The 22,017-nt window shown below is 40.6% G+C and overlaps 2 protein-coding genes and 2 non-coding genes across 5 annotated transcripts; 3 read left to right on the top strand and 1 right to left on the bottom strand.

Moving 5' to 3' along the window:
• Positions 1–94: 94 nt before the first annotated feature.
• Positions 95–166, top strand: trnap-cgg (transfer RNA proline (anticodon CGG)). Its single transcript has one exon. It is a non-coding gene; the product is annotated as a tRNA-Pro (tRNA).
• A 261-nt stretch (positions 167–427) lies between these two features.
• Positions 428–499, bottom strand: trnap-agg (transfer RNA proline (anticodon AGG)). Its single transcript has one exon. It is a non-coding gene; the product is annotated as a tRNA-Pro (tRNA).
• Positions 500–1,086: 587 nt separating this feature from the next.
• On the top strand, positions 1,087–6,223 carry thap12b (THAP domain containing 12b). Its single transcript, XM_049577126.1, has 5 exons — positions 1,087–1,380; positions 1,940–2,060; positions 2,150–2,257; positions 3,278–3,314; positions 3,426–6,223. Exons 1-5 carry the CDS (start codon positions 1,292–1,294, stop codon positions 5,363–5,365), a joined length of 2,295 nt encoding a protein of 764 aa, XP_049433083.1. The 5' UTR covers positions 1,087–1,291; the 3' UTR covers positions 5,366–6,223.
• Positions 6,224–6,526: 303 nt separating this feature from the next.
• On the top strand, positions 6,527–18,519 carry map6b (microtubule-associated protein 6b). Of its 2 annotated transcripts, XM_049577128.1 has the most exons (4): positions 6,527–7,777; positions 10,273–10,486; positions 12,446–12,494; positions 16,224–16,280. In XM_049577128.1, exons 1-3 carry the CDS (start codon positions 7,032–7,034, stop codon positions 12,488–12,490), a joined length of 1,005 nt encoding a protein of 334 aa, XP_049433085.1. In that variant the 5' UTR covers positions 6,527–7,031; the 3' UTR covers positions 12,491–12,494; positions 16,224–16,280. The 2 variants fall into 2 exon arrangements, with proteins under 2 accessions (XP_049433085.1, XP_049433084.1); XM_049577127.1 differs by lacking the exon at positions 12,446–12,494 and having other exon boundaries at positions 16,224–18,519.
• The last annotated feature ends 3,498 nt before the right edge of the window (positions 18,520–22,017 follow it).

Genomic DNA, 22,017 nt, shown 5'->3' with positions numbered 1-22,017 from the left:
ATAAATAAAGTTAACACTAAAAAATGGGCAATATGTAAAATCCTATCAACATCCAGCATTTTATAAAAGTAGAGAGGGCCTCTTTCGACGCTCCGGCTCGTTGGTCTAGGGGTATGATTCTCGCTTCGGGTGCGAGAGGTCCCGGGTTCAAATCCCGGACGAGCCCATTGTCTTTTACACACCGGACAAATGCTGTAAAAAGCTGTCGAACTGAAACTAAAAATTTCCATCGTGAACAAGTAACGTAAGAACGACGTAATTCCAGTAGAAACAATGAAAACTGTTACACATGGCAGGGTATATGTCATACGGTTCTTGTGATATTTTCACGTGCTGATTATCGTTAGTTTACTTGAATATTTGTGCTTATATCAAAGGCCTTTGGTCATCTGCACTTAACATTAATTAACGTGCGCAAAAAAACTGAGGGCTCGTCCGGGATTTGAACCCGGGACCTCTCGCACCCTAAGCGAGAATCATACCCCTAGACCAACGAGCCATGTGAAGAAAAAGAAACTTGTTTTGCAATTTGTATGCACAAAGGAGACTGACATTTGTGTCTTTTTATATTTGTATGTATTCATTAATGTTGGAAACATTTTCGACACAGAAATGACTGGAATGATGACACAGCTGGCCGAGTAGCTAACACCGACGGGAAGAATGGGTAAGAGGAAGTGATGGCGATCCACAGCTAATAGCTGCTAATGGATTTAATGCTACTTTCTAGATTACCTAGCTAAAACATCTGTTTTCGCTCCACATGTTAGTCACTGTTACATCCAAAACGGATCATTGCACGGTAGTTAGCGTACATCACTTTTATACAGTGACAATCAAACTCGTCGTCCTTCCCTTTACGCTAGCTAGCTTGCTCCTGTCTTGTAGTAGGTTGGCCAGCGGATGGCAGCACTGCACTTTGAAGAGTTGCAGTCATTACAGTCAAGGGTGAAGAAGAAAAATGGTTTGCTGTCTTTTAATTGGTCGATAGAAATGCTCTGCAACACGAGCAGCCAATAGTTGAACCTCATATTTTTGCTACGTCCAATCAGGTGCCTTGTGGGCGGGACATCGTCCTGCAAAACGACAAACTCCAAATTCAACCGTTTGTGATTGTGAATCCTGTAAGAAGTGTTCAATAACTTTATGGAAACGCCTCTCGGACAGTATTTGAGGTCCTGTAAAAGTTGTCTGTTAGCCGTAGAAATCACCTGTGTCCACACGACTCTCTAAGCAAAAGCGCTGAAGCTAGCAGATGATAATCGTCAGCTAAGTTAGCTTAGCTTTAAGCATGCCGAATTTTTGCGCGGCCCCAAACTGTACACGGAAGAGCACACAGTCAGATTTGGCGTTTTTTCGGTTTCCAAGGGACCCAGAAAGGTAAGGCATTACTTCTGACATTTTCCACGTTGACAAACATTCATGTAACTACCGGTAACCTTTAAAGAGAATAATAATTGTATAACTGGAAGTTAACAGTAAAAGCTGTGCTAACTCATAGACGTCAGTGACTTGTTTATGTTGCAAGCAAATCTTTAAACTGTGGCAGAGTCAGTTTAGAGCTACTGGGCAGGTAACTCAGACCCTGGAATAACATTAGGCAACAACATAAAGATCACTTATCACTGCTAAATAATGTAGTCTCAGCTAATGTCACAGCTATGAAACAATACAGCCACTTTCATATTTGAATATTAAACATATGCAATATTATTATTGTACCAGCGATAAATTACATACCCATATTCTCAGCTGTGACGAGAGCTTTTTTCACCTCAATGAGACATGCTGTCCACAGTGGTGAGTAGCTTCAGCACCATACTCAGCTGCTGTCTGACTCAGAAAGTTCAGTATGCAGGCTGTAATAAAAATGTCAACAGATACTGTCTTCCTGTTTTTCCAATGTTGCATAAAGCTGGTATATGTGTGTCATTTTCAGATGTCGCATCTGGGTAGAGAACTGCCGCAGAGCAGACCTAGAGGCAAAAACATCAGACCAGTTGAACAAGCACTACAGATTATGTGCCAAACACTTTGACCCAGCCATGGTGTGCAAAACAGTGAGTATCTCACACAGGTTTAACATGCCTAGCTTCAAGTTTCCACTTATTTCCCCAAAAATGTCTTACCTGAGTTTATTGCTTTTCAGAGCCCCTATAGGACCGTATTGAAGGATACAGCCATTCCAACCATATTTGATCTGACCAGCCATCTAAGAAATCCCCATACCAGACATCGCAAGCGGATTAAAGAACTTGTAAGAAAAATGGTTATAAGCTCTGCTGTTTTAAATGCATCTCTTAAAGGGTAACTTCAGTATTTTCCAACCTGGACCTAATTTTCCGATGTGTTTGTGTGTAAGTGACAAATGGGAACAACAGTTTATGAAATTGGTCCATTATTGAGTGAGACAAGCATGGCTGCAATGTAATCCCTGCAAGCAACTGAACACCATCAAATTACGTCCAATAAGAGTGCTTGTTTTTGCCACTGACAGGCTCAAATAGTTATTATAAATGTCTGACAACTTATGGAAGAGATCCCTACAGAGATTGTCTGTAGATCCTTTTTGTTTAACCAGACAAAGACCCATAATAGCCATTGACAGAAACATCAGACTCCATTCAAATAAACAGTAATTTTAGCCTGTAGAGGAAGCACATTTTCATATCTAACTGGGTGAATAAAGAGTTTATTTCAACCAATCCAGAGTTGGTGTTGTTGGAACAGTGAAGCGATGAATCAAGACAGCTTTTGTGAGTTTTATTTTGCTTCTGTCGACTTCAAATGAAGTGTGCTTTACAATGATAAAATTACATATTTTTCAACTGAAGTCTGGTGGGTTTGATGACAATCCAACAATCACAAACTCTGTTTTGGTTGAAATAAACCCTTAATTCACTCAGATAGATGTGAAAATATGCTGGCTTTACACACACTTAATCTACTTTCTATTTAAACGGAGTCTGGTGTGTTTGACGATAACGAATTTGGGTCTGTTTCTGTTTAAACTAAATCTTACTCTTTAACGAAGAGGCCGACTTCTGTAGTGATCCTTTCAGAAGACTTAGAATAACAATCTGAGCCTTTCAGTAGCAAAAACAAGCAATTTTATTATTTGGAAATTGATAGTACTCTATTGCCTGCAGGACTTTCATTGCAGCCGATTTCAAGTAATAGGGTCCAGGTTCTAAAATACCTAAGTTACCCTTTAAGCTTGATAGTTTAAACATCTGTTGTCAGATTTTTGTAAATTAACTTAATCTTTTCATTTCAGACTGAAGAAGATATAAGAAAGATGAAAGAAAGGAGATGTAAGTTTATAGATATTTATGGTCATAAATTTAAATAATTGCATGTTAATTTTATTTAGTATTAACTGAAAATGATCACTGTTCCTTTTTTGTCTGTCTCTCTCTCCCCAGTGGCGTCCTCTATTGAGCAACTTGCCTCCAAAAAAGATGCAGCAGCCGAGGATAGCACGAGCGCCAATGACGATGAACCTCAGCTGTCCACAGAGGAGAAGGAGTTCCGTGAATACTTGCGGTCCTTGTTTGAGGTCGTGGTCATGTTAGGAAAACAGAGTATCCCAGTAGTGGCTGGCAAAGCATCTGAAGCTGAGCACGTGTCAAGCAACTTCCAGGCCCTTCTAGATTACCGCATGAATGCTGGTGACGAAGCTCTGAAGAAGCGGTTTCGGGCGACAGCTGTGAACACAGAATACCTCTCTGCGACCCAGCAGAGCCAGCTGTTGGACGTCTGTGAGAACACAGTGAGAGAGGAGATGCTAATGGAGGTGAGAGAGAGTCGCTTCTTCTCTCTAGTGACAGGTGACCTTGTTGAATTTGCCAACGAGAAACACCTGCCTTTATTTTTACGCTTTGTGAATCAGCACAATGTCCTTCGAGAGGAGTTTTTGGACTTCGTGTCGTTTGATGGTGATGAGTCTGCGCTGGCAGAGAGGCTGGAGGCCCAGCTGACTGATCGTTGGGGACTCAGCATGGAGGACTGCCGTGGTCAGGGCCACAAGGCCACTGGGACGTCCACCACCAAGATGAAAGCTGTGGCAGTATTGCTGATGGAGAAGTATCCCCTGGCATTGCACATGCCTTGCTCTCATATGGCACTGAACATCCACCTGGCCAGCAGCCTGCCTTTTCCCAATGTCCAGGTTGTCATGGAGACTCTGAGGAGGATTGGGGCTTTCTTTAGAACCCCATTTACTCAGGATGAGCTAGAGAAAGCTATCGCTACTCACTACCAGAAAAATGAAGAGAAAGCAGCTACACTGAAACAAGCCTGCAGCCCTGGATGGACAGAGCAGCACAATGTCTTTGATGTGCTGTTAGATATGTTGCCACCCCTGCTGCTGTGCATGGACAATGTTCGGGACAATGACAATGGAAAGTTTGCAGATGCTGTCACAACGGATGCATATGCAGTCACAGAAACTCTGTCTGACTTTGAGATCATCGTCACCATCGTCATCTTAAAGAATGTTCTCACATTCACCAGGGCCTTCGGGAGGAATCTCCAAGGAGAAACACTTGACGTGTTTTTTGCAGCCAACAGTCTAACTGCTGTCCTGCATTCCCTAAACGAGGTCAACGACAACATTGATGTTTACCATGAATTCTGGTACGAGGAGGCTGTGAGTCTGGCCAACGTAATGGAGATTCCCGTGAAGGTGCCGAGGCTGTTCCTCCGGAAACAGCGCGCGGCCGATGTAGGTGAAATCCAAGCAGAGGCGTATTTTAAGGAGTACGTCACTGTCGCTGTTATTACCGGCATCATGCAGGAGGTGGAGGACATGTTCTCTGAGACCAACCTCAAAGCTCTCAAGTGCCTGTCACTGGTCCCAGCTGTCATGGGCCAAATGAAATTCAACACCACCGAGGAGAACTACGCAGACGTTTACCGCAACGACCTCCCCAACCCGGAAACCCTTCCTGCGGAGCTCCACTGCTGGAGAATCAAGTGGAAGCACAGGGGCAAAGAAGTGCGCCTGCCCACCACCATTCACGAAACCCTTCAGCTGCCAGACGTCAAGTTCTTTCCCAACGTGAACTCCTTCCTCAAGGTGCTGTCCGCCCTGCCAGTGCTGAAACTAGAGGACAACAAAAGCGACACAGCGAGTGAACGGCTGCAAGTTTATCTGGACAGCATGCCGGCTAAGCAGTGGAACAAAAGTCTTGCGATGCTTAACATTAACACTCATGTCAAACACGACTTGGATGTCATGGTAGACAAATATTGCAGACTCTATCCAGAGGACGATCCTGAAGCTGAGGCCGAGGCCGAGGCTGAGGCTGAGGAAATAGCTGAGGCTGAGGAAGTGGCTAAGGAAGATGTTGCGAAGAAATGAAGCCTCACAGACACTAAGCCTGCTTTGCTCCTCTGGGACAAAAATGACTGAAACACTTGTCAGCCAAATGCATCCTCTTGTGGTTGCTAATCTATGTGTCTGTTGGTGTAAGTACACGTTTATACAAGTACTAATGCTTTTAATGCAGATATTAATGGATTTGTGTTCAACCCCTGAGTTTGCCCAGAAAAATGAAATGACCGTTGTTCTTATTTTATGTGGTAAAAAATAATGCATTGCAGCTTAATCTCACATTATAAATAAGCAAATCTGGCATGAAGGAAACATTAAAATAAATGAACAACACCTCATGGACACTCAACAAAATGCTCAGAGATGTGAGGCCGTGTTAATAACACAATCTGTAAATAGCTCTGATACTTTGTCAGTTTGTTTTATTATTAAACTTTCTTCCTTTTTTTTACTCATCACATTCACATTTGGCTCATTTACTGATCCCTTTTCTTTCCTGTGTGCTTTTTATGCACATGATGGAGGCAAGTCTTGTGCACATTGATTACTTTCACTGACTATGAAGCAGGAAGAGCACAAGAGGGAGCAGTTACACCAATATCAGAAGTATCCCTGGATCCATGCTCAATAGGAAGACATTTTCATAAACTAGAAGCTAACACTGCTAGTGTGACCTTTTTTGGATTGTTATAAAGGCTCATATGTTGGAGGGTCACCTCTTTAAAGGGTACATATATACAGATGGAAAACAAAAGTAGGGAGCTGGACACAACTCTGGATGTAGCAGTATTTGTATGTTATTGTCATTATTTATGGCAAGATGGTTCTTTTTGCAGCCACATAAACATGAACTTGTCATTTACCTGCCTTTACAGTGTTTTCAGTTTGATTTAATAAAAGGAATTTGTACAGAAAGCAAAATTGAGGCACTTTGAGTCAGCTTTGTGGCAAAAATATACTTGTGGCTTTATTTCAAATGTTACTTTCTTCAGTTGTGTGCATACTTATGGATGCATCTTTGACAACTGCATGCAAACACCACATTGAAAACTTGTAAATGTTAAATGGGGACACAAAAAAGAAGAATAAATGTAAATATTTGGCTCTTGCAATTTGATACATGGAAAAGTAAACCCCTCTCCAGCAGCATTATCGGCCATTTCCTCCACATGCAACAACAATAGGCTGCAGCCACATCCTCTCTAGTTCTAAGTTTTTCTGACATGGCAGCACAGGGGTTAACTATGTCTCCTCCCTCTCTGCATGGCCAGACGGTGACGAGCTCAGGTGATAGTTCACCGTGCAAACTCACAGTGCAGACCCCGGGCATCTCGTAAGCATCACACAAATGTGGGTGGGGTCGCTTTGATGCGCAACCAGACAGCAACGTGCACTCCACAGCAAAACCCCAAAGTCCATTTAAACTTCAGTAAGAACAAACAGCCTGCAGGAGGAGACAGTGGGAGGCGTGGGGACTTTTACTTTCCTCAGTCTCCTGCAAAGCTCGCTGAGCGTAGAGAATTGCATAAAGCTTTAAGGAGCAATAACCCTGACTGGGCAGAAACTGAGAGGGCACAGGGGAGAGAGGAGGAGCACTTGCAAGTCTTCAAGTCGTGAGTAAGACGTTTATTTACTCCTTTATTCCCAATCTAGAGTTTTTCTGCGCATCTTTTGCCTCCTAGTATTTATCACCATGGCATGGCCGTGCATTACGCGTGCTTGCTGCATCAACCGCTTCTGGAGCGAGCTGGACAAAGCGGACATCGCGGTGCCTTTGGTTTTCACCAAATACTCGGATGTGGCCGACGTGCAGCATCTTCCCCATCACCCGCAGCCGAGGCAGAAGAGGGCCGGAACCATTGCCATAGAAACCCAGCCCCATCCCGGCGAGCAGGAGGCTGGGAAGGCACCGCCCGCGACGGGTGCCGCAGCGGGCAAAGATGGCTCTACTGCGTCCGTCATGCGCCAAGACTTCAAGGCGTGGAGAGTGCGCCCCGAGCCCAGCTGCAAACCCAGAAACGAGTACCAACGCTCGGCGGCTCCGTTCAACACCGAGACTCAGTATCAGAAGGATTACAAGCCCTGGCCTATACCGAAGAAGCACGACCACCCCTGGATCCCCAAGCCCAGCCCCACCGCCACCACCACCACCGCCTCCTCCGCTGGGCCGGAGCGGAGCGGCAAGCTGGAGCACGCGGCCGCTGAAGTGGAGAGCGGCGTGGAGAAGAGCGAGATAGAGGAGAAAACACACGAGAAAGAGTCAAAGGAGCTGCCCAAGAAGAGTATGAAGAGGGAAAAGTCAGCAGAGAGACAGACGGGTGAGAAGACGGAGGCGCAGGTGCCTGCAGATGTGAGCGTCGAGCAGAGGAAAGGCAGAGCAGCTGCAGACGCTCTCAACAGACAGATAAAGCAGGTGATGTCGACTTCCAGCAGCTACAGGTAAGTCTGCAAAGAGCGAGCCTTCATCATACACACTCATATCATGGGAGTTAATTTATTCTAAGCCCTCAGAAATAAAAGCCTTTTCCTTTTACTGTGGCTTCGTGATGGTTTACAACTGAGGCATATTTAATTCTGACGCCAACAGTGCTGCATTCAGGTACCCCCCTGTTACACAACATTACCAAATGTCAGCTAACCCACTAGCCTCTGTGAGACACACTCCTCTGTCCAGAGATCATCAAGCACAATCTGGTGTTTCATGGTCTCTTGTTACCATCTCCAGCCATCCCCAAAGCAAACTGATATTGCCACAGATAAAGGTTGCATTATTGATTTGTTCCTCCCTAAGAGTACTACCAAATCAATGCAACAGCCCATGAATGAGTACAGCCAGTAAACTGGTCTGAATGTAATCATGTCTTAATGTGGTTTATGTGCACAGGCTTCCTCTGAATTGAATTACGGTTGCGTGATGCATGCAAGTTAACAAGACTCGCCGGCTTCAGTCTGCCCCCACTGAAATATTTAAGTGAACACACACCAGTGTCTTCTTCTTTGGTTTTAGTTTGTTAAAGAGAAACTCATTACAAATGATTTTTCCCACTGAACTCAAGTGAGCAATAAACTCAATGTGCAACTTATTGAAGAGCAGTTGTGATGTGCTCTGTGAGCAGTGATACAAATTGAATCTGATCAGGCCTACATAATTAATGAGATGCTAGATTAATAATTGGCAGTTGTAGGTTGTAGAGGAAGAACACAGACCACACATGAAAAAACACTAGAGATGACCCCTGTTCTTCAAATGTTGACATGACATTTATGTTATGTGCTGATTACAACAGGCAAATAATGTTAATAATAATAATAACAATAATAATAATAATAAGCAATTCAGTATTTATTTTAGTATAGCAGCAAGAATAATAAGAAATCTCTTTTCCTAACAGGGGAGACAAGGGTTGGTTGGTACACTGCTATTTTCTGGGCCTTTGAAGGTCACAGAAACAAAAAAAGTAGCACCAAAATGTCAAAAGCTTTTCTTTACCCACACTCATCTATCATGTTAAAACACTGGAAAGTCACTAACTTTTTTAGTGAGGGTAATATTTCAGTTTTATAGCATCAAAAATAAACAAAGTTGTCTGTGGACTAAATGTATTAAAAAACTGTGTTAGATAGAGATATTGGAAAGTGTTACCTCCAGTTAAAAGATAAATCTGCTACATTTGAATATAAGATTTGAAATCTGGGATGAGTAACGGTAGCTGGCTTACAAAATTTCATCACTAAGTTAATCAGATCAAATGTGAGCAGGTTTGGGTGGCACACATGCCAGCTCATTGTAAAGTTAATAGTTCTACCTCTGACTGTATTTTGAGAAATTAAAACCATTAAAAACAATGTTTATATTGGATATTTGTCAGTGGTATTTTTATTGGTCAATAGCAAAAATATGAGACATTTTAATGAATTGCTTAAAATGTTGGTTATAAAGTTGGCAGGCATTCTATTAAATGTTCATATTTTCTGGTTATTTGGATTTTTTACTTTTTCAAATTCTTTATTTGATAGGGACGGTGCAATTTAGCGTAGTTCCAGTCCAGAGTATGAGACTGATGTGTTGCACAGAGAGTTTATAGCTATTGCTAATTTTCAACCCTTGTTCTTACTCTTACATGTAGGCCTATAGTGTTTAAAATGTAGTTTTAAACATCACAAAACCACACCATAAACATGGTAGGCACAATACAAAACATATACCACATACTACATTACACAGACCACAATACATACATCACAACATATACCACAATACATCTACTACAATACATGTACCACAATACACCAGTACACTTACACTAATACCCCTCAGAAGTGTGTGTGCACTTAGCTAAGAGTGGGTACAGCTTTGGTTTGCTTTCAGCCAGCATTTCACCTTTGTTGTTTAATTTTGCCAGAGAAGAGCAACAGAGAGGAAAAAGTGTGCCAACCAACCCCGGTCTCCCCTACAGTAGAGATTTTTTTTTTTACTCCTTATTATCCATAACAGGAGTGTTTAAAGGTCCACGAGCCTTGATTGATCTTTTTAAAGAGTACACATTTCCAGTCTGTAAAACATGCTGCCATGTCAAGTCTTATTGAACTTAGTCAGTTGGGACTGAAGTTGCTATAAAACATCAAAAATGCAGTGTTCATTTTCATCAATTCCAGTTACAGTAAACCTTTTCCAGCTGAAACCATGTGTTGATCGGTCAATTAGCATGACCTAAAATTAATCAGTAACTATTCTGGTAATCGATTAATCATGAACTTAACAGTCTCTGGTTCCAGCATATCCAGTATGAGGGTTTGATGCTCTTCTTCCTCATGTTTAATTTGGGGAAATAACAGGCCCAAATCCAAATGTATTAGAATAACTGGAAATAAGTATAATATAAATAATTTGCAGTCATAAAAATCTCCCTGTTTGCTTTTTCCATTGTTCTCAGGACTGAGTTCAAGGCGTATAAGGATGTGAAGCCAGTGAAGCCCATTAAAGCTCCTTCCCAGTATAAACCCCCAGTGGAGGAGACCAGTCTGGAGACCAGCTACAGTGCCACATACAAGGGGGAGCAGGTGAAGGCTATCCCCACTGACAACAAGCTGTTGGAGCGCAGGAGGATACGCAGCCTGTACAGTGAGCCCAGCAAGGAGTCTGCCAAGGTGAGAGCACGTACTGGTGCCACCATGTACTATTAGTAGAGTTTCCTTAAAGTACAATGAATTACAGTCATGTCTACAACTCTGTTAGCTCTGCTGCTTTGTGATTTACAAACTTTGTCAGTTTTACTTTGTTTCGATTTGAGTTCTCACTCACCGGAAGAGCCACTGTGCAAATTATATTTTATTTTATAAGCCATCCAAGTCACAGTGTGGTCCCATGGCAGGTGACTGGTTCTTATTAACAGTGGTGGAATTCAACAAAGTGCTTTTACTTAAATACTGATCTGAGATACTGTTACTTTACATGAGTGTTTTAATCTCATGCTTTCTACTTCTGGTCCACCACACCTCAGATTTATGCACACAAACCATATGAAAATATACAGGTGCAGCTGAAATCATTAGGTAATGGATTAGAAAATGAATTGGCAACTATTGTGATGATCGTTTAAGTCATTTATCAAGCAAAAACATGTCATGGTTCCAGCTTCTCGAATATGAGGACTTGCTTCTTTTCATTTGAATTATTTTCATGATTCTGTTTTATTAAACTGATTTAGATTTTTCTGCATTGAGTACTTTTACCTTTAATACTTAAATATATTTTCCTGAGTGTACTTACATACTTTTACTGAAGTAACATTTTCAATACAGGACTTTCACTAGTAACAGAGTATTTTTATAGTGTGATATTAGTACTGTTACTTAAGTAAAGGGTCCTCCAACACCGCTTATTAAACGCCAACAAAACTGTGTTATATCACAATTCAAGTCTTTTCAACCTGGAGCGACATCAGTTTTCTTATGCTGCTTTCAGAAGCCCTTTGAAGTATTTAAACCTCTGAACCCAAGAAAAGTGGTGTGATTTATTTTTTCAAAAACATGGGGGAAAAGGCAATGAGCAGCCTGGTAATATATGTTCCACAAACTGCAAATATTAATAGATTTAGAAAATTATTTTAAAAAAGCAAGGGATAAACTATATTTATAATTAGCATTATTTTATGTTTGAAATTATGTTACACAATTATTATAAATTTTAAGCTCTTTTTTTCAGGTAATTTTCTTGTATGTTTATTTTTTTGATTCATTTTCTTGTTTTTAATTTTCCCTTTTTACTAATTTCCTGCTATTTTTTGTGGTCATTTCCTCATTGCTCATTGCCTTTTCCCATGTTTTTGACAGAAACCAAGCCAGTTTGTTCAGGTTTAAAGAGTTTCGACCAGGTTCTTAAATTCTGTTCTATAAAAATTAGGCCTTAAAAGTCATGAAATGGTCTTAAATTTGAATTTGTGAGGTCTTAATCGGGACCTTTTAATTTCATTCTGTCAAAGCAAGTCAAGCTCTTCTGGTTGAAAGTCCACATTTCTGATGTTACAAACCATTGGACCTAATACTGTTTTTTTAACTTCATAATTGCTCTTACCTTTAGGTTAAATGTAGATTAACCTAACTCATACTAATTACCATATTCTTATATAATAAATTAAGGTAATTTGCCCAAAAATCAGTCTTAAATTTAATGAAAAGTTATCTTCAATAGGTTTTAAAAAGTATTAAATTTAAGTGTCTGTTACCAGTAGACACCCTGTTTAAGATATTGGAAATTACAACAAACACTTGTCATTGTTATAATATTCCACCATGCTTACTAATCAACCAATAAAATGTTTAAACAGGTAGTCTGTATACATTTTAGCTTAGCAAACAGTAACTAGGTAATTGAGCAAACTTTACATACCAATACAGAGAACACTTATTGCATCACTTTGAAATGTTAATACCCCAATGCTGAATCATAGGAGCTAGTGACATCATCTCATATTACAGTAGGCCTTCATCTAAAGATAACATAGTTTGGTATCTGCGTGCATGTTCTGGGTAGTTCAGACAACAACTGGTTGATAATGTGTCTATAGTGGTGTGTTCATATGGCCGCTCCCTCTCTCATTCTTGTAGGACGTCTCAGAGACTGAGAGCAGCTCTGTTCTAAATCTGCTGTAGTCAGGTGTGTTCTCTGCTTCTTCTAGAAGGCATGGAGGCTGACCTCAAATTGATCAGACGCAAACGTGCATACTGTACACACACACACACACACACACACACACATACACATACACACAGTATGCGCCTTGGCCAGTGCGAGCCACAGTCACATGTGTCACCCGGCTGTCAGATGCAACCCTGCAAAAACGTATCAGCCACATCTTCACTGTATGCCCACCCCTCAGCCTGCACCACCCACCACCTTTTCTGCAGCTTAATAGTTTCAAAAACTGATCCTGCAAAATTCTGTGGGTTTTTGCAAGAGGGTGGAGTCATGATAAATGGAATAAACAAAGAAGCTTAAGTGATCTTTACAAGTAACAGCTAAGAGAAGGATTTATTGCATCAGTGGAGGCCAACAAGACAAAAACCTCTTGACATGATTAGTGTGCATTTAAACAGATCTTCGCTGTTTAGGGCTCTATTTTGGTGACAAATGGTGCAACTTTAATCAGGCAAAATGATATTTGGATCATAACTTCTCAGATGTCTGCACACAATTGGCTCACCATGAATTTTACTGCATACAAGTGGGATGAGAGGCACAGCGGGGTGTGTGTGTTCCAATGCCAGTGGCAATCGAGCGTTGGTAACACTTGTTTGCAGTTGATGCTTTTGGCTTTTGATTTGAGTAGTAGCAGTTTGCAGCTCAGTATGATGCAGCCTGGAAGATCTAATTTTATTCTTCAAGGTCCACAGCATCAAGAATATACTGATAATAATCCTAATTCCACCTTGATCGACAGGTTTTGTGGCAACAAAATGTACAGAAAGTTTTTCTACGCCCTACGCACCACAACCTCTATTCACAGAAATAGAGCCCTTCATCTCTACTGTCAGAAACAGCCTCTTAGAAACATTTGTCATCTCTTACAATATATAAGCTTATAAGGTTTATTTATTCAGCAAAAGTTGAGCATGTTTGCAACTTTTTTGCTGTACACCAACTCATTTATACAGATTGAACGCCTGGGATCTTATCCATCAGCATTTTATCGTTGTGGCAACTCCACAAGAGCAGAGACAGGCTCAGTGCCTTGCTTAAGTTTCCCAGTTGGTATGGGACTTTGAACCAGTGACCCTCCAGTCACACGCCTGCTTCTTAAACATCTAGGTTTTTTCCACAACTATTAATAGTTGAATGATACCAAATATATTTCATTCTCTAAGACGACAGACTAACATCATATACTAACATAAACCATTAACTTTGTATGTTATGGTTTCTTTAAAATTTGATGGAAAACTGCACGAACCACTGTTCTATAAAAGGAAAGGCACAAATACACCTTTTGTGCTGTGTTTCTTTTTCTTTTGTCTTCATTGCACTAACCACATAATGCAAATATCACCTATATCGTATGGTGTCATTTGCCTGTCATTATGTTAAGTAACAGGATGAAAAAGGTACGTATTGCATGCTAACATAGGACTTAGACATGAATTAAGCAAGTGTGGTTGAGAGGAATTGTTTGACATTTTTGGAAATATGCCTGTTTTCTTTCTTGCAGAGAGTTCGATGAGAAGATCGATTCCATTCTCATATCTGTTGCTAAATGTTACTCAGCAGCCAGCAGCTGCTTATATCTTAGCATAAAGACTGGAAACCAGCAAGTCACTGCTCCCAGGCCGAGGAGTATTGCAGCACCTAAAGGCCCTAACGCAGCAAGGCCGACAGTTGGCCGCTGGTTAATGTTGTGACGTTGGTGAGCTTCTGTCACCCTGGTTTTTGGGGTGTGTCCCTGCACAGTTGGCACTAGTTGGCCCTCTTTGGCCCTCATTGGCCCTCGTTGGCTTTTTCTTGGCTGATTCAGCATGTTGAATCAGCATCTGAGACAGTGGAGCCCGTTAATGAATCAAATCACTCTAATTGGCTGTTCAGCTCAGTGCTTGAGAACAGAAATGGAAGTGAGAAAAGCAAACAAACGGCGTAAGTCAAGAGGGTGTGAGGTCATAACAAACTTGTTATATTAGGTAATTGATATGATATGACAGATACGTTTGTAATTGTATTATTCGCTACTGCGCAGTAAATATCCTTTGTTTGTTCAACAAAGGGTTTTGTTGCTATTGTGCTTAGAAGCTAGCAACTAGCATTTCCAATCTGTCCAGTTGGTCTTCTGATTTCCCTTCTTGAATGACATACAGACTACAGCCGCCTGCTGATATGGCGAGTTATTTTGTCTCACACAGGCACAGAACGTATGTGCTAGTTGGCCATTGACTGTAGTCTTTATGGTGTGTTCAGGTGCAAGTTTTTCGCTTAGACACGGGCAACATGAGGCAACACAACTGTCAGCCACTAGTTCTTGAATGTTGGTCTGATGTGTCTGGGCCTTACGCCTTGTTTCCACTTATGTATGTGTACAAAGACGAGGCAACCAGAAGTCCATTCATTTCTATGGGAATCTCCATAATATCCGATGTGCCTGCGAAACTCCGCCCCTCCATAATTTTTTCAGTCCAGAATTTGGCGCAAGTAGTCTACATTAAAAAAATTCAACTTTTGCGGTGGATTTCAGAGAGACTGTATGAGACTGTGTGCTAGCTTAGCTAACAGGCTGCTAACTAGCCAACAGGCTATTTTCTTCAATTCAGTTGCCCATATTGATCGTCAAGTGAGTTTGTATGATTAAAAAGAACTTGTTTATCTAGTTTGAGCACATTGTGAATTGGAGTCATGTTACCCTGTTAAAATATGGTTCTACATTATATGCAGTCAGATTGTCATTATGACTCGTTCAGCCATTCACACGTCTTTTTAATTAAATATTTCACAAAACATTCCACGTACCTGGCAGGTCCTGTTTCTGCTCCGGTAATTTTCCAAGCACATATATTCCGAACTACTGGATGGTGAAAAATGGACAAAATTAGCCTCTCGCCCATGGTTACAGGAAGTTTCTATCAGGTTTCTATCCATTTGAAAAGAAATGCACTTCGTTGGGTTGGACACTAAAGGCATCATCCATGTGTTGATGGATCTACGGACACCAGTCACATACGTAAGCATAAACAAGGCGTTAGCCCCTTGATTAATCTCTACAAACAGATAACTGCATATGTTTACAGAATCTGTACACAATGGGACAAGATTTTGGTATCAAACCTGTTCTGCTTTCCATTTGTAAAATGTTTGTAGTCCAAGTAGTACTGTCCAATCATGTTTGAGTGTTAGGTAAACAATCTACGTGGAGAACAAAAGAGTGGAACGCAGTGGCTGAAATGCTACCTCAGAACCCGTTGTCTAAAGATCTAAAGATGATTTTACTTTTTATTAGCTTTTTAGATTTATTTATCCACATTCATATGCAGTTATCTGTTTATAGAGGTTAGCCAAAATGACTAGCGCACACAAGAGAAAGTTTTGGCCTGGATATCCACCGGCTACACTGGATCTCCTGAAATGTTGGCTATATACCCCAGAGGCTTATCATCTTCAGACTGATAGCCGATAGATTCCAAGATCGTTTGTTTTTACTAAGCTAAGCTAAGCTAATTGACTGCTCACTGTAATTTCATATTTAATGGACAGATATGAGAATAAAATTAATCTTCTTGTCTAACTCTTTGCAAGGAAGTACATAAGTGCATTTACCATAAATATCAAACTATTGCTTCAACCTCAGTTTAAGTTTATTTAACTGTTGATGTACTTAATCTCAGTGTTCTCACCTCTCTTCTCTTTCAGGTGGATAAACCAGTGTCTCGCTCCAAACCAAAAAAGACACCAGCAACAACAACAGCGAAGATGGTGAAAAAATCAAAAGAGAAGCAGATTGCTAGCTCCCAGTCGGCCAAGAAGAAATCGTCTTCGGTCGCCCCAGAACCCAAACCAGAGGGAGTCGTCACAAAGAAGAGCAAAGAGATCAGCAATAGACTGGCCGAAGCGAAGCAGTAAAAGTAGTTCATCTCTACACTTTTGTGTGCTTGAGCAAAGGCGACTTGACAAATTAGGCAACTTTCTTCCTTTTGGTTTATCGCCTTACCTGTTGTTTTTGCTGTCCTGTCATATATTGTTCACCTCTGAATGAGCACTGATGTTGAGCTTTTAGAATAATGCAAATAATTCCACTGTAAAATGTGTGTGTGTGTGTGTGTGTGTGTGTGTGTGTGTGTGTGTGTGTGTAAATGTGTGAAGGTGTGATTCCTTGTATTTTGGTGCACAGAACCGCTTTATATTATTGAGCACATCATTTGCACTTTGTTTATATGAGTTCAGTTTGACATCAAACTATCAAAAAGAGCCATCAGTACACATGGAGTATGTGTATGCCAGGGCATTTCTACCTTTGAGTGGATGACAGATCAACATTAAAATGATTGTAGAAAATGTCAAGGGGATACTTTTGTCTCTGAGACTGTATCACATAAGAGGTTTTGTGGACATGCAAAATCTGTTTTACGATTGCGTTTCCTAGTTACAGTGCCTCCGCTGTATGGTCCTGGTTTTCATTTCATTGTTCTGGATGATATCTGGTCTTATCAGTTTGGTTGCTAAGGAACCAAATGAACTGTAATATAATTGCTACAGCTTGCATGCAGGACCCTGTTTTTGGTTGAGTAGCGACATTTTAGCAAACTATATGTCACAGTCACATTTTAGCTTGTAAATTGAGCCATTAACAATAAATGTATAGGGGCAAGACCTTTTCAAATATAATGCATGTGTAGTATTAGACTCTGGTCACACCGAAAAACTAAACACTAAGTAAAATCATAGTCTAGTGGCGGTTAGAGCTATAAACTTAATACACCAGCAATATGGTTTCACATACAGACATATTTCTTGCAATCTAAATAGAGATCCACTTCTTCGATTAATGGGAATACTGCAGTTTTTATGATGACTCAGTATTTTGTGACAGTGTACTCCATCCTCTCCTCCGAGCTGTGATGCCGTAATTGTGCTAAATAAGAAAAAAAATATGCATATAGGCCTGAAAAAGGAGAACCCTTTGTATTTACTCAATAAATGTCACTCTGGAAGCAAATAAGAGACATAATATATATTTATATTTTGACAGCCACTGAATACTTAACATTGAACTTAAAAAAAAAAAACCCACTGAATTAATAGCATTGAAATATTCTAATTTGAAAACCATGGATTTAAATTTATTTGTTCTGACTTTACCTCTTTAAAATTAGAGTATGAAATTTCTTGAACTGCAATTTCAATTTAAAATAAAAAAAAAATAGATTCAGGTTGCTCAAATTTGATTGGTCAATCAGGTCTAAAAATTCAGGTTGACAAAAATAGTTACATCTCGGATGCCATTCAGATTTAGCTTTTGAAATTGCCTATCAATAAATTTATTGTTGTGTCAAAGAGGTGAATTCTGAACAAATATATTTGGATATATGGTTTTCAAAGTAAAATATTCAAAAGCCATGGATTTAATGGTGTTTAAATTTTAATGTGAAATATTCAGTGGTTGTTAAAATTCAAATTCATGTCTCGTCTTTGCCTCTGTATCACTCTGAATGGGCTGATCTCTCCAGGTGTTGAAGGACAAGGAATGGGCCAGGACTTGAAGTTCAGCTCTTTAAAAATGCTGCTGTCTGAAAATGCGCAAAATCACATCAATTCATCGTGAGCGTGACACGAGGTGTTTTTTTTTCCTAAAACCCTCAGCGGCTGACGTGGCTGCAGTGTATGAGAGCCCAGTCGAGCACTACCCACCGTGAGTCTGCTTCCAGTTTTAGCTTCTGTGTGTGTGTGCGAGTGTGAGTGAGCGAGGTTTTTGTGTATGACCTTTACAGCCTGCTGCCTGCTAGCATCAAGTCTGACCCTACCACTGGACGTGCTGCTATGCACAACACCCTGGTGCTATATCTCTCGTTGTATGTGCTGTCTGGTTTGGACTGCGTGTGGCGTCAGACCAGAGTGAAATGATGATATGATAACGTCATACCGCTGTAGACATGTTGTGATATTGTGCTTGTGCTCTCCGCTTGCTCTGAATGAACTCTGATTAAAATGATGATACAGAATCCTGCCTTGTGTCTTATTATATCCCATGTGTTAGTATATAACTTATTCTACCTGCACATTACACAATAATAATGATACAATAATGATATTTGAGATATTTTTTGTATTTGATGCAACAGCCTTTGAATGCTCTAGTAATTAGGAGTAATATAGCTTACCAACAACGTTCTGTGTGCTCTATACATTTTTCTAAACAATTTAAATAATATATCAAGACATAAAATTTGTAACTCAAAGGTAAAATTGCATGAGTTGATGGCTAACTATAATGCACAGATTACAAAAGTACCCTTACCCAGCAATGAGGCCTGGATTTCCAGGCCTGAATTTTATTCCCACAGCACTCCTACAGGCCAAAGTAAGCACAGTGTGTCACTTTATTCAAAGAGTAGGCACATTGTGCCCTGCAAATGTTTTAATCCGGAAATTCAGCCAACATTTAGAGCCATTAAAAGGATGTTTTTCTAAACATGAGTCATTACCGGTGCCCTCTCTCCATGTGCACAATGACATGCATAAAGACCCCATCTTAAAAAAAATACTCATCCCAAATGAAACAAAGTGAAGACATAAAATTGAAACATATTTTTTTTTTTGTTGTTTCACTGGCTAGCTTCTGGATTCTGGTGGTCATTTTCCTGTGAATCAGTCATCCTGACACAAAACTGCATGAATAATTCAGTTGTTATGGGCCCTTACGTTTGCAGAGCAGCATGAAATACTGAATAACAGATCAGCGATGGCACTGGAGCTGCCTCAGCTCTGTCCCTTCTATAAAAGACTTGTCTGGCTGGTTACAGTCTCACCTACACAGTTTATTATATTGTGCTGAAAGGATGTAAATTGCACATCCTTACATTTGTTTCACTGTGCATGAAATATAATTTATAGCTGTCCATTTTTGTCATGTCGAAGCAGTAACTGACAGTGACTGTCATAAACCAAAAGGCACAAGGCCTCAGCCATAAAATTTATATGTAGACTGAATGTTCAGCCAGTTAACAGCAGCGTAGGAGAGACTACAGATGGTAGTTCTCAGTTTGAGCCTGCACCAGACCACTCCTCGACACACTAATGTGGATGAAATGTGCACCACAACACAGCTACTCTGAGCACTGGCATCGTAGATATCAGTGTGCAATACTGTGTGACTTAATTTGACTTGTATTGACTCCACATTAAGAGACACGCAGCCTTGTGAAAAGACTGTATTTCTTGGACAGGCAGGACATGTTGTGGTGCTGATAGTCAGCAAATGATGACCTCTAGTGGATAAGATCTATTGCACAATCTCCCAGCATCATGTGAGCCTGTATAAAAAGTAAGGCGGATGCAGACCAAGCAAAGGAGCTCAGATTTCCTTTCCCTTAACCTCCAGACAAGATGTCCAAGGTCCCTCAAGCTGGATGGGAGATGTAATTCCTCCAGGCATGAATGACCTTTCTAAACTCTGCTGATATTGTGAACAATGCCAATAAATATTTTATGGCACGTGAAGATGCAATAGCGTAATCATGGTCAAGCTCTCGATGTCTTTTGAATTAACAGAGTAAATCAGGTCATCATTGAATAAATCCACAGTCTTTACATACCTCCTTATTAAACATACATTAGGAATCTAAGGTGAAGGCAATACAAACTGATTGAACATAAAAAAAGGAAATTAAAAATGAATATAATTATGAAATGAGGTTAGAAAGGTAAAAAAGTCCTTATGTTAACTTATGATTGTTTCTTTGTTTAGCACTCAACAATGGAAAGGGTGGCTACAAGGAGGCAGTTTTCTTATTGTTTCACATCATTCGAAAGTTCATATAGGGAGTGAGGGTGTGGTGGTAAAAGGTACAATTGAGCATGATGACTTGTAATTTAACAACACCCATACAAACAAAGCAAAATAAAACAAACAAAGAAAAACAAACAAAGGAGAGACATGTTCTAAGCCACCTGTCCCCAACCTTGGGGTCCCAAACCTCACTGGAGGTCGCCAAAGCCTCACAGGGTCTTCAGTGCTAATATTGTAATCTTAAGTGCTATATTGTAGACAACTGGACTTGCTTGAGTTTCTTGAAGACGATTCGCCTCTCATCCAAGAGGCTTCTTGAGTTCTAACAGACTGGTGCATTAGAATTGAAGACAGTCCACTAAAACTGAAGAAGCCTCTTGGATGAGAGGTGAAACATCTTCAAGAAACTCAAGCAAGTCCAGTTGCTTACAAAATAGCACTTAAGATTACCATGACCTGGATGACTGACAATCTTCACCGACATCTTCACAATGGTTGGGAGGGCCTTCAGTAGTCCTACAGCTCAACATTTCATTCATTTCTGTAAAGAAAACTAAAAGAAATTGTTACTTGTAAAGGTTAAATCATTATTACGATAAAAATTGAAAAAAAAAAAAAAGATCTAACAAGGACATGATGAAGACCTGAACATAAGCTATATTCACAGAGCCTTTACTCTCTGCTAAATAGCCTCATCCTGCATTAGAAAAATGCACAGTTAAATACACAGTTAAAACAGCTTAATACTAAAGAGAGCAATAGCCAGGCAGGCATCAGGAGAACAAAACTCTTATCACTATGTATGAAATAAAATAAACAGAGGCCTGTTAGTTTGAGGGTTCTGTGCAGTATCTTAGCCGTTCCTGGGACTGCGCTCTTCTGGACAGAGACTTCAAATGTCATACCTGGAATCTGCTGGAGCCACTCTCCCAGTTTGGGGCCACAGTCCCAAATGCTCGGATTACCACTGGCACCACTGTTGCCTTTACTCCCCACTCTTTTATAGCTCCTCCCAGCTCCTAGCTGCTGCATCTATCACTACCACCTTCTTATGTGTGTCGGTCAACACCATGTCTGGTTGGTTAGCCATCAGCAGTTTGTCAGTCTGGATCTGGAAGTCCCACAGGATCTTAGCTTGGTCATTCTCAATCACCTTAGGAGGTGTCTTCCATTCTGACCTTGGGACTTCCAGTCCATACTCAGGGCAGATGTTCCTGTTTACTATGCCAGCCACTTGGTTATGGCATTCCACGTACACTGTTCCTGTCTGCATCTACCCTGCTATTATGTACTGAACTGTCTCAGGAGCATCTTTGCACAGCCTGTACCTGGGGTCCTGTCTGGTGTGGTAGGCCGCTGTGTGCCTGTGCTTGTGCTGTCATGATTAGTGCTTCTGTGTTGTCTCTCAGTCCAGCCTTTTACAGCCACTGGTAGGATTTCTTGATGTCAGCCACTTCTTCAATCTGTCGGTGGTAGCCTACATGTCCTGAGGGGTTTGTCCTTCCATGATGGTTCATCCTCCTCCTCTGCATTCTTGGGTTATATGGGAGAATACTATAAAAAGTTCATAAAAATATCAGGAAAACTTATCTCTGATGGAAAATTCACAGGAGATATCGGCTCAAAATACATCCAAATGTTTCATTTTACACAAACTTCCAGCAGTTCTGCATTCACTATTTCTGTTAAATGCGACTGTTG

This window comes from Epinephelus fuscoguttatus, linkage group LG5 (assembly GCF_011397635.1).
Source record: "Epinephelus fuscoguttatus linkage group LG5, E.fuscoguttatus.final_Chr_v1".
NCBI lineage: Eukaryota > Metazoa > Chordata > Actinopteri > Perciformes > Serranidae > Epinephelus > Epinephelus fuscoguttatus.
The sequence above is the reverse complement of the archived record's forward strand: the minus strand, read 5'-3'. Positions and strand labels throughout refer to the sequence as shown.

Excerpts from the sequence above, each read along its gene's own strand:
- thap12b (XM_049577126.1), top strand. The coding sequence starts at position 1,292 with ATGCCGAATTTTTGCGCGGCCCCAAACTGTACACGGAAGAGCACACAG. Across the intron at positions 2,061-2,149 it reads CAGCCATGGTGTGCAAAACA|AGCCCCTATAGGACCGTATT; the intron begins GTGAGTATCTCA and ends ATTGCTTTTCAG. Across the intron at positions 3,315-3,425 it reads AAAGATGAAAGAAAGGAGAT|TGGCGTCCTCTATTGAGCAA; the intron begins GTAAGTTTATAG and ends CTCTCTCCCCAG.
- map6b (XM_049577127.1), top strand. The coding sequence starts at position 7,032 with ATGGCATGGCCGTGCATTACGCGTGCTTGCTGCATCAACCGCTTCTGG. Across the intron at positions 7,778-10,272 it reads TCGACTTCCAGCAGCTACAG|GACTGAGTTCAAGGCGTATA; the intron begins GTAAGTCTGCAA and ends CATTGTTCTCAG. Across the intron at positions 10,487-16,223 it reads CCAGCAAGGAGTCTGCCAAG|GTGGATAAACCAGTGTCTCG; the intron begins GTGAGAGCACGT and ends CTTCTCTTTCAG.